This window comes from Montipora capricornis, chromosome 7 (assembly GCF_036669925.1).
Source record: "Montipora capricornis isolate CH-2021 chromosome 7, ASM3666992v2, whole genome shotgun sequence".
Taxonomy (NCBI): domain Eukaryota; kingdom Metazoa; phylum Cnidaria; class Anthozoa; order Scleractinia; family Acroporidae; genus Montipora; species Montipora capricornis.
Genome location: NC_090889.1, coordinates 37848023 through 37859930, shown reverse-complemented (window position 1 = coordinate 37859930; position 11908 = coordinate 37848023). Strand labels below are relative to the sequence as shown.

General features: G+C 45.2%; 2 protein-coding genes across 2 annotated transcripts; both read left to right on the top strand.

Annotated features, from left to right (window-relative positions):
* The first annotated feature begins 379 nt into the window (after positions 1 to 379).
* LOC138055902 (uncharacterized) lies at positions 380 to 4054 on the top strand. Its single transcript, XM_068901769.1, has one exon. The coding sequence runs from the start codon at positions 380 to 382 to the stop codon at positions 4052 to 4054; it is 3675 nt and encodes a 1224-aa protein (XP_068757870.1).
* Positions 4055 to 4292: 238 nt separating this feature from the next.
* On the top strand, positions 4293 to 6314 carry LOC138055901 (uncharacterized). Its single transcript, XM_068901767.1, has one exon. It carries the CDS (start codon positions 4293 to 4295, stop codon positions 6312 to 6314), a length of 2022 nt encoding a protein of 673 aa, XP_068757868.1.
* The last annotated feature ends 5594 nt before the right edge of the window (positions 6315 to 11908 follow it).

Genomic DNA, 11908 nt, shown 5'->3' with positions numbered 1-11908 from the left:
TACCCTACGGCATAATCAAGAATAAGTTCAAACACGTGGTTCGATTCACACGTAGTTATATGGAACCTTGATCTCAGTATCAATAAACTCTGTTTGTATCGTTGTCAAGAATTCTTGCTGAGTTCGATTTTATGCTGCGCACTTTTCTACCAATGTATTTCCTTTGGATCTTTGGCATTCAATATTCTGTCCATGTGAATTGACATTTAGTTCGAATTTGATTTGCCGTGAAGGAATTCGAAGAATTCGCTGACAAATCTTCACGCCAATCACTCCGAAGCACATTTGCGACAAGTTCTGGCATCTGTCAGCCAACTCAACCCAAGGTTGTCGTTTTGTTGTCTACCGCAATTAATCGGATTTATCGAGGATCTTAACAATGGCTTCCGCTAATCCGCTATCATCGATCGATCAATTAAAGGCCGCCCGCAGATTGGCAGAAACTAACGTGACGGAAACGGTCAATAAACTGAATGAGTTACTCGCTGCACGTGAGTCCACCGACATTGTTCAACAGGTCCAAATGGAGTTGGACGAAGTATTGGAACAATTCAAAATTGCTCACGAGGCTTACCACAACCAAATTAAATCTCAACCGGAAAGAGAAGAATCTGAAAATTATTACGCCTCGCTCCTGGAATTAGCTTCCGAGCTCGAGAGAGAAATTGCGTCATGGTTAATGGCTCCTGACGCCCAAAGGTTGTTGACAGGTCAAAGAACCCAAATCCGCCCCGATGATTCGATAAGTAACGCCGGGTCACGCGCGTCCCTCCGTACGCGTTCTGCCGTCAGTTCAACAAGGAGTTCAGCCAGCACAAAGGCAAAATCAGCGGCGCGAAAGGCAGCGCTCGAAGCAAGAGCCGCAAATCTTTCAAGCTTGCATGAGTTGCAGTTTGAGGAGCTAAAACTTCGACAAAGGAAAGCCAAAATAGAACTTCAAGCCGAAATAGCGGAAGCCGAGGCCGAGAGAAAAGTGTATGAAGAAATCGAAGCGGAAGCGGATGATACGAGAAAATCAATTATTCGCGGCGCACGTAACACCCACCAGCCAGATCAGTCAATTAGGCCTCCGACACAGGTCACGAATGCGTCTACGCCGCGAGAAGGAGTTCCTAAAGATTCTCATAAGCCTAGTGAAACCCCGATTAATTCGCATTCCGTTGAGCCTTACAATGAAGGATATCCAGACCCGCCACGTTTACCAATCAGCCTCCAAAATGGTAGCTTCCATGAGGAATCCTTTCATCGCCTCTTGGAAAGTCAAGAACAGCAAAATCGCGCTATGCAGCAGCTCGTACAGCAGCAACAACTAGGCGTGATGTCCCTTACGTTACCCCAACCGGATATGCAGGTCTTCAGTGGAGATCCGATCGACTATTGCGATTTCGTGCGTTCCTTCGAGAATCTCGTCGAAAGAAAAACTCCAAGTCCCAGCTCCCGTCTGTACTATCTGGTACAGTACACGTCTGGACCTGTGAAAGAACTGATGAAGAGCTGTCTATCAATGCGAGAAGAGGAAGGATACCTCGAAGCAAAACGATTGCTCCGAAATCGCTATGGCCAAAACTACAAAATAGCCGCGGCGCACGTGCAGAGACTTATCGGAGGTCCAGTCATCAAAGCCGAGGATGGCCAAGCGCTCCAGCAGTTCTCAATCCAATTAACAAGCTGTGTTAATACCCTCAGACAAATCGGGTACCTCAACAAGCTGGATAACCCAGATAACCTGAAAAAGATCATCGACAGACTTCCGTACGGCATTCGTTTGAAATGGCGCGATACCGTTGACCGCATTGTCGAGAAAGAAGAAAGGGATGTGACTGTTAAGGACATTATGGAGTTCGTGACAGCAAGAGCCAGAGCCGCCACCCATCCAGTATTCGGCAAGATCTTCAACGAGAACAAGGTGCGGCCTCCGAGTGGCAAACCCCAGAGGAAACCGCCAAAGTCGGGTGGTTTCTCGACCCTTGGGGAAGTGACACTTTCAAAGGCACCTATTGAGAAGCCTAAGCCCAAGTGTCTGCTCTGCCCTTCAAATCACTGGCTTTCACGCTGCGACAAGTTCCGAAAGCAGTCGCTTGATGAGAGGAAGAGGTTTATAGACCAAAAGAAACTCTGCAGTAACTGCCTTCATCCTGGCCATTTCGTTAGGGACTGCCCAAAGGAGAGTTTCTGTAGAGTTCAAGGATGCAGTGGAAAGCATTCTACCTTCCTCCATCCAAAAGACAGCACGAACGCCTCCACGACATTAACTGTAGCAGATATTCCAAACGGGGACCAGGGCGAAACTGCTGAGCCAACGCCTGCCACTCCCAGTCCAGCTAGCAATGGCTACGTCCGGAACACTTATTCAACTTCAAGTTCTTCCGTCACTGGGCTCGCAATCGTCCCAGTCCGGGTTAAAGCCAAGGGCAAAGATAAGATGGTTCAGACATACGCGTTCCTTGATTCTGGGTCAAACACGTCCTTTTGCACCGAAGGCCTTCTGAGAAAGCTCAACCTCGAGGGAGCCAAGACAACGCTCTCGCTTACAACGTTGGAGGGCGAAAATGACCCAATCGAATGCTCCCTGGTCAGTCTGGAAGCCTTCCATCTAAGTGATAGCCTTGCGGTTCAGCTCCCGAAGGTCTACTCTAGACCAAGTCTGCCAATCCCTTCAGAGGCCATCGCCAAACAAGAGGATATTGACCGCTGGCCGTATCTAAAGGGAATCGATGTCGCACACATAGACGCCGAGATCGGTCTGTTAATCGGTAGTGACGTACCAGAAGCCTTTCAACCCAGAGAAATCCGACAAAGCGAGGATGGTGGTCCCTTCGCTACCCGAACAGTCTTAGGCTGGGTGTTCAATGGTCCATTGGGAAGACCGACAACCACCCAAGTGTCTACTGTGAACTTTCTACAAGCAAACAAAACCCTTGAAGAACGGTTTAAGGAGTTTTGCAATCAAGAATTCAACGACTCCCTGTACGAAACAAAAACGTCAATGTCGCTTAACGACCGCAAAGCTTTACATACCATGGAGGAAACGGTGAAGTTAGTCAACGGCCATTATGAAATGGCCCTACCATGGAAGTCTTTCCCACCACGCCTTCCAAACAACAGACCTTTAGCAGAACGTCGACTTAATCACCTGAAGAAGCGCCTGCTAAAGGAACCAATGGTCTATCAAAAGTACAAGACGTTCATGGACGACCTTCTGTCCAAAGACTACGCCAGGAAAGTAACAAGCCAGGAACTGGGACCTTTAAAAACCCACTGGTACCTCCCACATCACCCAGTGTTTAATCCCCAAAAGCCAGGAAAAATCAGGGTGGTGTTCGACTGCTCAGCAAAATGCCATGGGACCTCCTTAAACGACCAGCTGCTACAGGGGCCGGACCTAACCAATTCGCTCGTTGGTGTCCTCTCGAGATTCAGAGAAGAACGCATCGCCTTAATGTCGGACATCGAGGCGATGTTCCACCAAGTTAGAGTTCGCCCGAGCGATTGTGACGCCCTAAGGTTCCTGTGGTGGCCCGACGGCAACCTGGACAGCGAACCCGAAGAATATGAAATGAGAGTCCACTTGTTTGGAGGAACATCATCTCCCAGCTGCGCGAACTTCGCACTCAAGAAAACAGCCCAAGACAACGAGGCTGACTTCAACCCTGAAACCATTCAGACCGTGGAACGAAACTTCTATGTTGATGACTGCTTAAAGTCAGTTCCCACTGAAGACGCAGCTGTAACCCTCGCAGACCAGTTGCGAGAGCTCCTTACAAGAGGCGGATTCAAGCTTACCAAATGGTTGTCGAACTCGAAAAGAGTACTCGAGTCCTTGCCGGAGTCTGAAAGAGCTGCACAAGTTAAAGGGTTAGATTTCGACAAGCTGCCAGTTGAAAGAGCGTTAGGAGTGCAATGGAACGTGTCATCCGACACGTTTGGTTTCAGCATCATAGTTAAAGACAGACCTGCCACCAGGAGAGGCATACTATCCAGTGTACGACCCCCTGGGATTCGTCGCTCCATTCATTCTGAAAGCGAAACTTATCCTGCAAGACCTATGCCGTAATCAGTACGGCTGGGATGACAAGATTCCAGACGAATTCATTCATCGCTGGGAGGCATGGCTGCGGGAGCTACCCAAGCTAGAGCAGCTCACAGTTGACCGCTGTTTCAAGTCTCCAGAACTCGGTGGGATCGCCTCATGCCAGCTGCACCACTTTTCTGATGCATCAAAACAGGGATACGGAGCAGCTACCTACCTCAGAATCACGGATGCAGGTGGAAACGTCAAATGCTCGTTCGTTATGGGAAAGGCCAGACTTGCGCCAATCAAACCAGTTACAGTTCCCCGAATGGAGTTATCAGCAGCCGTCGTTGCAACAAGACTAGAGAAAATGTCTCGAGGGGAATTAAGTCTACCAATCAATCAATCATTCTTCTGGACAGACAGCACCTGTGTCCTGCGTTACCTGGAAAATCAGGACAAGCGATTTCAAACTTTCGTCGCCAATCGGGTCGCGACGATACACGACGCGTCTTCTCCATCTCAGTGGAGATACGTCAACACCCAACTCAATCCAGCCGACGATGCTTCAAGAGGCGTGTCAGCAGACTCTCTTCAACGCTGGCTGCATGGTCCAGAATTCCTTAGTCAGCCCAGCGACACATGGCCAAAAAGACCTGCTGATATGAACACTACCATTCCCGATGACGACCCAGAAGTCAAGAAAGACTCAGTTACGTATTTGAGTCAAGTTACTGCTCGAGATCACACCTCAGAAATATTCGAACGGTTCTCATCTTGGGTCCATCTCAAGAAATTCGTAGCATGGATGCTGCGCTTCAAGTCAAACTTCTCTTGTTTGAGCAAGAAACGAAAGGCAGGAGAGCCGGTCAGCATTCAGTCAACCAGCACTGCCACGCCCATCACCATAGCAGAACTGAACAACGCCGAATTTGAAATCATCAAGTACGTTCAGAGCCAATGCTTCAAGGAAGAGCAAGATATTCTCAAACGAGTAAAACCACAGGGAACCCCGACAAGAAAGAACGGGCTAAAGAAATCCAGCAACATATTCAACCTTGACCCGATCCTGATGCGAGGTCTCATCCGAGTTGGTGGTCGTCTTCAGCGAGCGCCAATCAACACCGATGCAATGCATCCAGTGGTCCTTCCAAAGAAGCATCACGTGGTCAAGCTCATTATTCAGTACTACCATCTCATTTCTGGGCATTCGGGCCTAGAATACACACTGTCGCTCACAAGAGAGAGATACTGGATAATAAACGGAAGATCTACCGTGCGAAACGTTCTCAACGACTGCTTCAGCTGCCGTAAACGTCAGGCACCACTGGCCCAACAAAAAATGGCAAACCTACCCGAGGACAGAGTAACTCCCTCGAAACCGCCATTCACCTATACAGGGGTTGACTGCTTTGGACCGTTCGAAGTCCGACGCGGAAGGACTAAGGTCAAGCGTTATGGCGTGATATTCACGTGTCTCACACTCCGCGCAGTCCATATAGAGGTGGCATCATCACTGGACACAGAGTCTTTTATCAATGCCCTGCGCAGATTTATCGCAAGAAGAGGTCAACCAGAAGAGATGCGCTCAGACAACGGCGGAAACTTCGTGAAGGGAGAACGCGAACTACGAGAGGCAGTCAACGATTGGAACCACTCACAAATTCACGAATTTCTCCTCCAACGGAATGTCAAGTGGACGTTCAACCCACCTGCTGGCTCCCACCACGGCGGAGTATGGGAGCGATGTATACGAACGGTTCGCAAGGTCATGAAAGCGCTTATGAAAGAGCAAGTGCTGGACGACGAGGGCCTCAACACCCTGCTGTGTGAAGTGGAGGCTATAATCAACGGACGACCGATCACAAAGCTGTCAGACGACCCACGTGACCTAGAACCACTGACACCAAACCACCTGCTACTACTGAGGACAGGTCCTGTAGTCCCGCCCGGGAACTTCACGAAACATGATAACTACTACACTCGCAGATGGCGTCAAGTACAGTACTTGGCAGACATATTCTGGAAACGATGGGTTCGTGAATACCTCCCGTCGCTGCAGCAGAGACAGAAATGGACCAAACAGCAGAGAAACTTTGCAGAGGACGATCTTGTTCTGATATTGGATGAAAACAAGCCCCGCAACTCCTGGCCACTCGGTCGGATCCTGGAGGTACATGCCAGTCGTAACGATGGACTTGTACGTTCCGTCAAGGTGAAGACCAGTACATCCGAGCTTGTTCGACCCATCGACAAGATTGTGCTACTGGAGGCAGCTGCTGTATCAAGCAACAGTGACTAAGAACATTATGAACACTGATAATCTATCCTTATTGGTGGATTATGGAACTCTGTTAGACGATGTAATGTAATCAATCAATTAATTAATTACTAGTAGGTATAGTTTAGTTTACCTCATGTTTCAAACCCTGCTTTCTTTCTTCTTGTAAAGGCTATCTGCAGTACCGCCTTTAAGGGGCCGGAATGTTGGTTTGAAACACGATGTTTTCGGTTTAGTAATTTCCGCGGGCTTTTGTTTCGGTAATGTTATCGTATTATTATCATTTTCTAGCTATGCGTTGTTATTTTTTAATCTACTGCGGTGAACCAGCCCTAGACTGTAATTTCCGTTAGGGAAATAGCCCAAACCGCTAAGTTTCGTACACGTGCTCTCTTGGTTACATATTTGGTAGGGTTTTCCCAGTTAGTTAGTTCTAGTGTAGACTTCACTGCGTCGACATCTACTCGGCATTGGGCCATAGATTTCTCTCTACACTCGTGGTTATCAAGTCAAGTTAGTGCGTGTGCAAATCAAAGTGAGTAATCTATTTATTGGTTTCTTAGGATAGTTTTTAGTTTTCATCGTTATTCGTTTCAGTATAGTTAAGTCCTTTTACTAGCTATAAATAGCCTTTATATCGCACTAAGTCGGTCAGTCGCCTTTATGTTCGACACTTCGTTACAGTTTTCTTTCCTCGCTAGCTAGGTTCATCTTATATCGTAATTACGTCCAAGATTAGTATCGTATAGCGTTATCCCTTTATAGTTTGTGCTAGTTCACAGCGGATTATTGCGTTTCAAGCCAGAATAGAAGTAGTACATGCTACAGAATTTACCGCATTTAACTAGTTTCGTCGTTTATATCGTTTTATCCTCTTTGCTATAAAATATATTAGTTAAGTTAGCTTCTATTTTCATTATTGTATTTCAGTTCGAACCGGCATACGACATACGGTATACTACCCTACGGCATAATCAAGAATAAGTTCAAACACGTGGTTCGATTCACACGTAGTTATATGGAACCTTGATCTCAGTATCAATAAACTCTGTTTGTATCGTTGTCAAGAATTCTTGCTGAGTTCGATTTTATGCTGCGCACTTTTCTACCAATGTTATTCGTTTGGATCTTTGGCATTCAATATTCTGTCCATGTGATTGAGACTGACCGATTGGACTTCAGAGGGTTCTTGGGTCCAGGGAAAAGTGACGTCAGAGGCTCACTATCTTAAAATTTTAGCGTATGAATGCAGAGTATAAAATATGCAAAACGTGAGTTAAAATATCTGAAAGCCTAAACTCCCGTGCTGCATATAAATTCTGCGGCGTACACACGTTTTTCAGTTCTAAACTAGTTAGCCTTTGATGTCATTTTCTCCTCGATCCAAAGAAAAATAAGAGTGATTTTTTGTTTAGTGAATAGTTTCATTACAGCAGGGGCGTGACTAGACGGGGGTCCTAGGGTGCTCAATTGACCCCATCCCCCAACCCCCATCCCTTGCAAACCAAAACAAATTTAATGACAAAAATCAGCAGACTGAGTGGATGACAAGGGTAAAAGATAATCGGCTTTCAATGTCCATTTGTGTGATTATAATTATCGTATCACACAGTGACCTTCAATTTCAAGTAATCCCAACTAAGGAAAGTCAAATTTATTTATTGTACAAGTTTTTGTAGTGACTAAAATGATACCATTGTAGTTGAAAATACTTTCGGGCTGAAGGAAAAAAAAAAAATACTTGAAATGCTTGGAATTTTGCTATGTTTTTTTTACAACATATCCAGTGGAGAATTCAGGAAAAATTGCATATCCGAATGTTCCGGGTGAAGGGGTGTGTGGACATGATTTTTATTCCTCCCAGAAACGGGCGGCTTACGGCCTTCATTCAGGACCCTCCAATAAGAAATCCTCCCTAAACAGTCCCCTGCAGTTGTTAAAAGACCGGATAACCTTATCCATTGGATAAACCACTTTATCATATCTCTCACTTGGTACGCGCACTGTGATTGGTGAATTTTTTGGGCCGTATTCTACATTACGGCCCACTGTCGGCCTTTAGTTTTCTTTCCCGCGCGCGGGATTAAGCTCAGAGGTATAATAAATATGTTAGTAACCTAGTTTTCTAGGTTCGTACTGTAAGTTACGGTTCTTGGTTTTTTTCCCGTTGATTGGGCGCTTGGGCCATAAATCAACGGGAAAAAACTTCCGTAGTCCGTAACTTGCAGTATGGACTTCGAACTCGGTTAGTAAGAGGTATATCTGACAGTTTCAGTTTGTGCAAAGACTTGATTATTTGCTCACTTAACCGTCACGGTGAATATGCACATTCTAAGCACATATAAGTAAAGGCTAGACAGTTGCTCCAAGTCGCTCTCTCGAAACTCCACTTCGATTGGGAAATTAAAGCGCGCGAAGCGAACTTGAAGTGAGGTCGGGCAGCGACCGAACGAGCCACGAAGTCGAAATTAACCCAACCACTATTCACTTAGCGGAAAAAAAAAATTGAAAGGACTTTGAGAGTCTAAGTAAAGCTTAGCCAACGTTTTGCATGGCCTGCATTTTATGATCTAGATAGTGGCTTATCCACTGGATAATGCCTTTGATGAACTAAGGCCTGATGTCATTACTTGTGTTTAAATATAAAACACGTTTTACTAACGTAAAGAATGTTTTAGTTCTCTGCTCTACTCCCAGACGTTGATGTATTCATTTTGAATTTTTTTTTTGTTCCAGCTGTCAATGATCTGTTGCAGTATTTACAACGAAAGGTGGAAGCATTGGGGTTGACGGAAGAGGATGTCCTCATGCAACTTGGCTAGGAAATACGGATTGGTGATTAATTGATTGACAGCTGTCATACGTATTAAACATGATGGTTAGATTGTACATTGAACAAAACATATATTGAGAACCCTTTTTGTGATTTACGATAAGCTCTAGTTCGTAGTTTCCTCGATGGTACGCGCATTTTGATTAGTCAGTTTAGCCAGCCATATTTCGCATTACGGCCGCTTTACCAATCTATCCTGCTTGATTCAAGTGCCAATAAATATAACGAATATTTTACTAACCTCGTTTTCTCGTGACGTATTTTACTTCACGGCTTCTTCTTGTAATCTCTTTCAGTTAAATTTCTGGTTCCCGTGCTTAGCGTTTGGGCGATGAATTGAAGTGGGAAAAGAAAAGAAACCGTGGGCCGTCCAACTCTTTTATTAAGAATGGGCGGAGGCCTGAAATGCAGGTGTGGCGTCAAGCTAGGGATTGAGAGTACCGTTCAGACTCTGTGATCTCTCACCGAGCCACCGTGTTGGATTTGAGGTGGGCGCCATTCTCCCTTTGTCTCGTTTCTCGATAATCCCGAGAGCTATTCGGGTCCGAAAAACCATTTTCGAATTTGCCATCCGCTTGTTTTGATGAGGTGGTCTTTTAACATATTTCCAAGATAACAAAACGCAAAATGATTGTGCCGTTCGGTGGACTTAAAATCTCTTCGTTCGTAAGATATTTTGGGAAGTTTCACACCCGGAAAAGGTCCGAAAAGTTTCGGGACGGTCAAGAAACCAGCCCCTGGTCCAACTTATAGCACACAGTCCACACGAGCTTCGTAAGACTAACCACGAACAATGTAGTTTCACAACGTGGTGGCTTCTCCTCTGCATAAGGCCTTTGATCAACTAAGGCCTGATTTCATTACTTGTGTTTAAATGTAAAACACATTTTAATAACGTAAAGAATGTTTTGAAAGAACTAGCTAAAAACTGATCTTCTCCTATACGTTGATGTCTTCATTTTGGATTTATTTTCTGTTCCAGTTTTCTATGATCGGTTGCAATATTTGCAACGTTGCAATATTTACAACGAACGGTTGCAATATTTACAACGAAATGTGGAAGCATTGGGGTTAACGGAACAGGATGTCCTCAACTTGGCTAGGAAATACGGATTGGTGATTGATTCATCGATGGCTGTCATACGTAATAAATATGATGGTTAGATTGTACATTGAACAAACACTGATTGGTTGCTTATGGTCGTTGCTGTGTGGTGAATTGCTTTGGAAGGAGGAGAACGAAATTGTTGGGTGTTCTGTGACTTGAGTGTCTGTATACGTAAGGCATCCGAACACAAACGTGTTCAATTTGGTCGCCGTGTAAAATGTCGCCTACTGTATTCGAATCGTCATAGATTTTTCGTCCACGCAATAACTTCATGGCCTTCCTTTCACCTTCTTTCCTCTAGCAATCGAGTGTGTAGGATCGTCTAGAAGAAAAAACTGACCCAAAAATTTAACGATTTCGTAACGCCTTCTTAATAAAGAAGCTGTTTCTGATCACTCAGCAATTTATTACTTTTGTTGCAATTTCCTTCCTAGAAAAGTTCTTTGTTTTGGGGCAAGTTGATCGATTTATGTTACTCCAGGCAAACCTTTTATTCCAATCGCTCCTTTTCAACAGTTACATGACGTTATAGGAACACAGTTCATTGGCTGATGTCACAAGCCCGTTGCGACGCAATAACCCACTTTAAGAGAAAATTAGGGGACAGAGAGGGACGCTTCCGGTCCAGCCCTTGAGATATGTCATGTCCACAAAGGTTATTTTTAGGCGAGCGGAAGTCTGTCTTCCGAGACGTCCGCATGCAGGCCAACCTCGGTCTGATGTTTGAAAGAAAAGCAAAGATTTTATGTAATGGCGGACGAAGTGGACTTAACGTTTGTCGATGAAAAAGACTTTCAGAAACGCGGAAAATGCTTTTTCTGGTCTGATAATTCCAGCTGGGAAATAATTTCTACTATTTTTGTGGACACGAATGACTCGCTGGCTGACATCAGTGAATTAAACGGAGGACGCGCGTCAGAAACGAATAGCGAAGGCGACAGTTCATGGCACGACGACAGCGATGTTAGCGATCAACAGTCGGGTGACGAACACACGGAGGAAGCCTCGACATCTTTTTTCATCAGCCTTTTACGTGCCCCGCCATTTTCTCTTTTCACTAAGAACCTGAGGGCAAGGCAAGGCTGTATGCGGACGTCTCGGAAGTTAGACTTCCGCTAGAACAAAGACTTCCGCTCGTCTAAAGATGATTTTCGTGGACATGACATATCCCGGCCAACGCCCTGAGCCTCCCTCTCTGTCCCCTCATTTTCTCTTGCCCACTTTTGATATATTAAAATTCAGTCCAAACAAAAGCCATCATCTCGAGGGTCTAGGGAATAAATATAAGGATTTTTACGAGTTTATTTCCCAGAGCCTCGAGATGATGCCTTTTGTTTAGAACTGAATTTTCATATATCGAAAGTGGGCTATTTACATAACACAATGTTGAGCTCCGACCAGGTTAGAAATTCAACTCTGGCGGGGCGCGTTACGGAGTAGAACTCGATTCTTCTTTCTGAAATGGTTTTCTATAACTTGTCTCGATAGTCCCGAAGGCCATTCGGGTCCGAAAAGCCATTTACGAATTTGCCATCCGCTTGTTTTGATGAGGTGGTCTTTTAACATATTTCCAAGATAACAAAACGCAAAATGATTGTGCCGTTTGGTGACTTAAAATCTTTTCGTTCGTAATATATTTTGGGAAGTTTCACACCCGGAAAAGGCCCGAAAAGT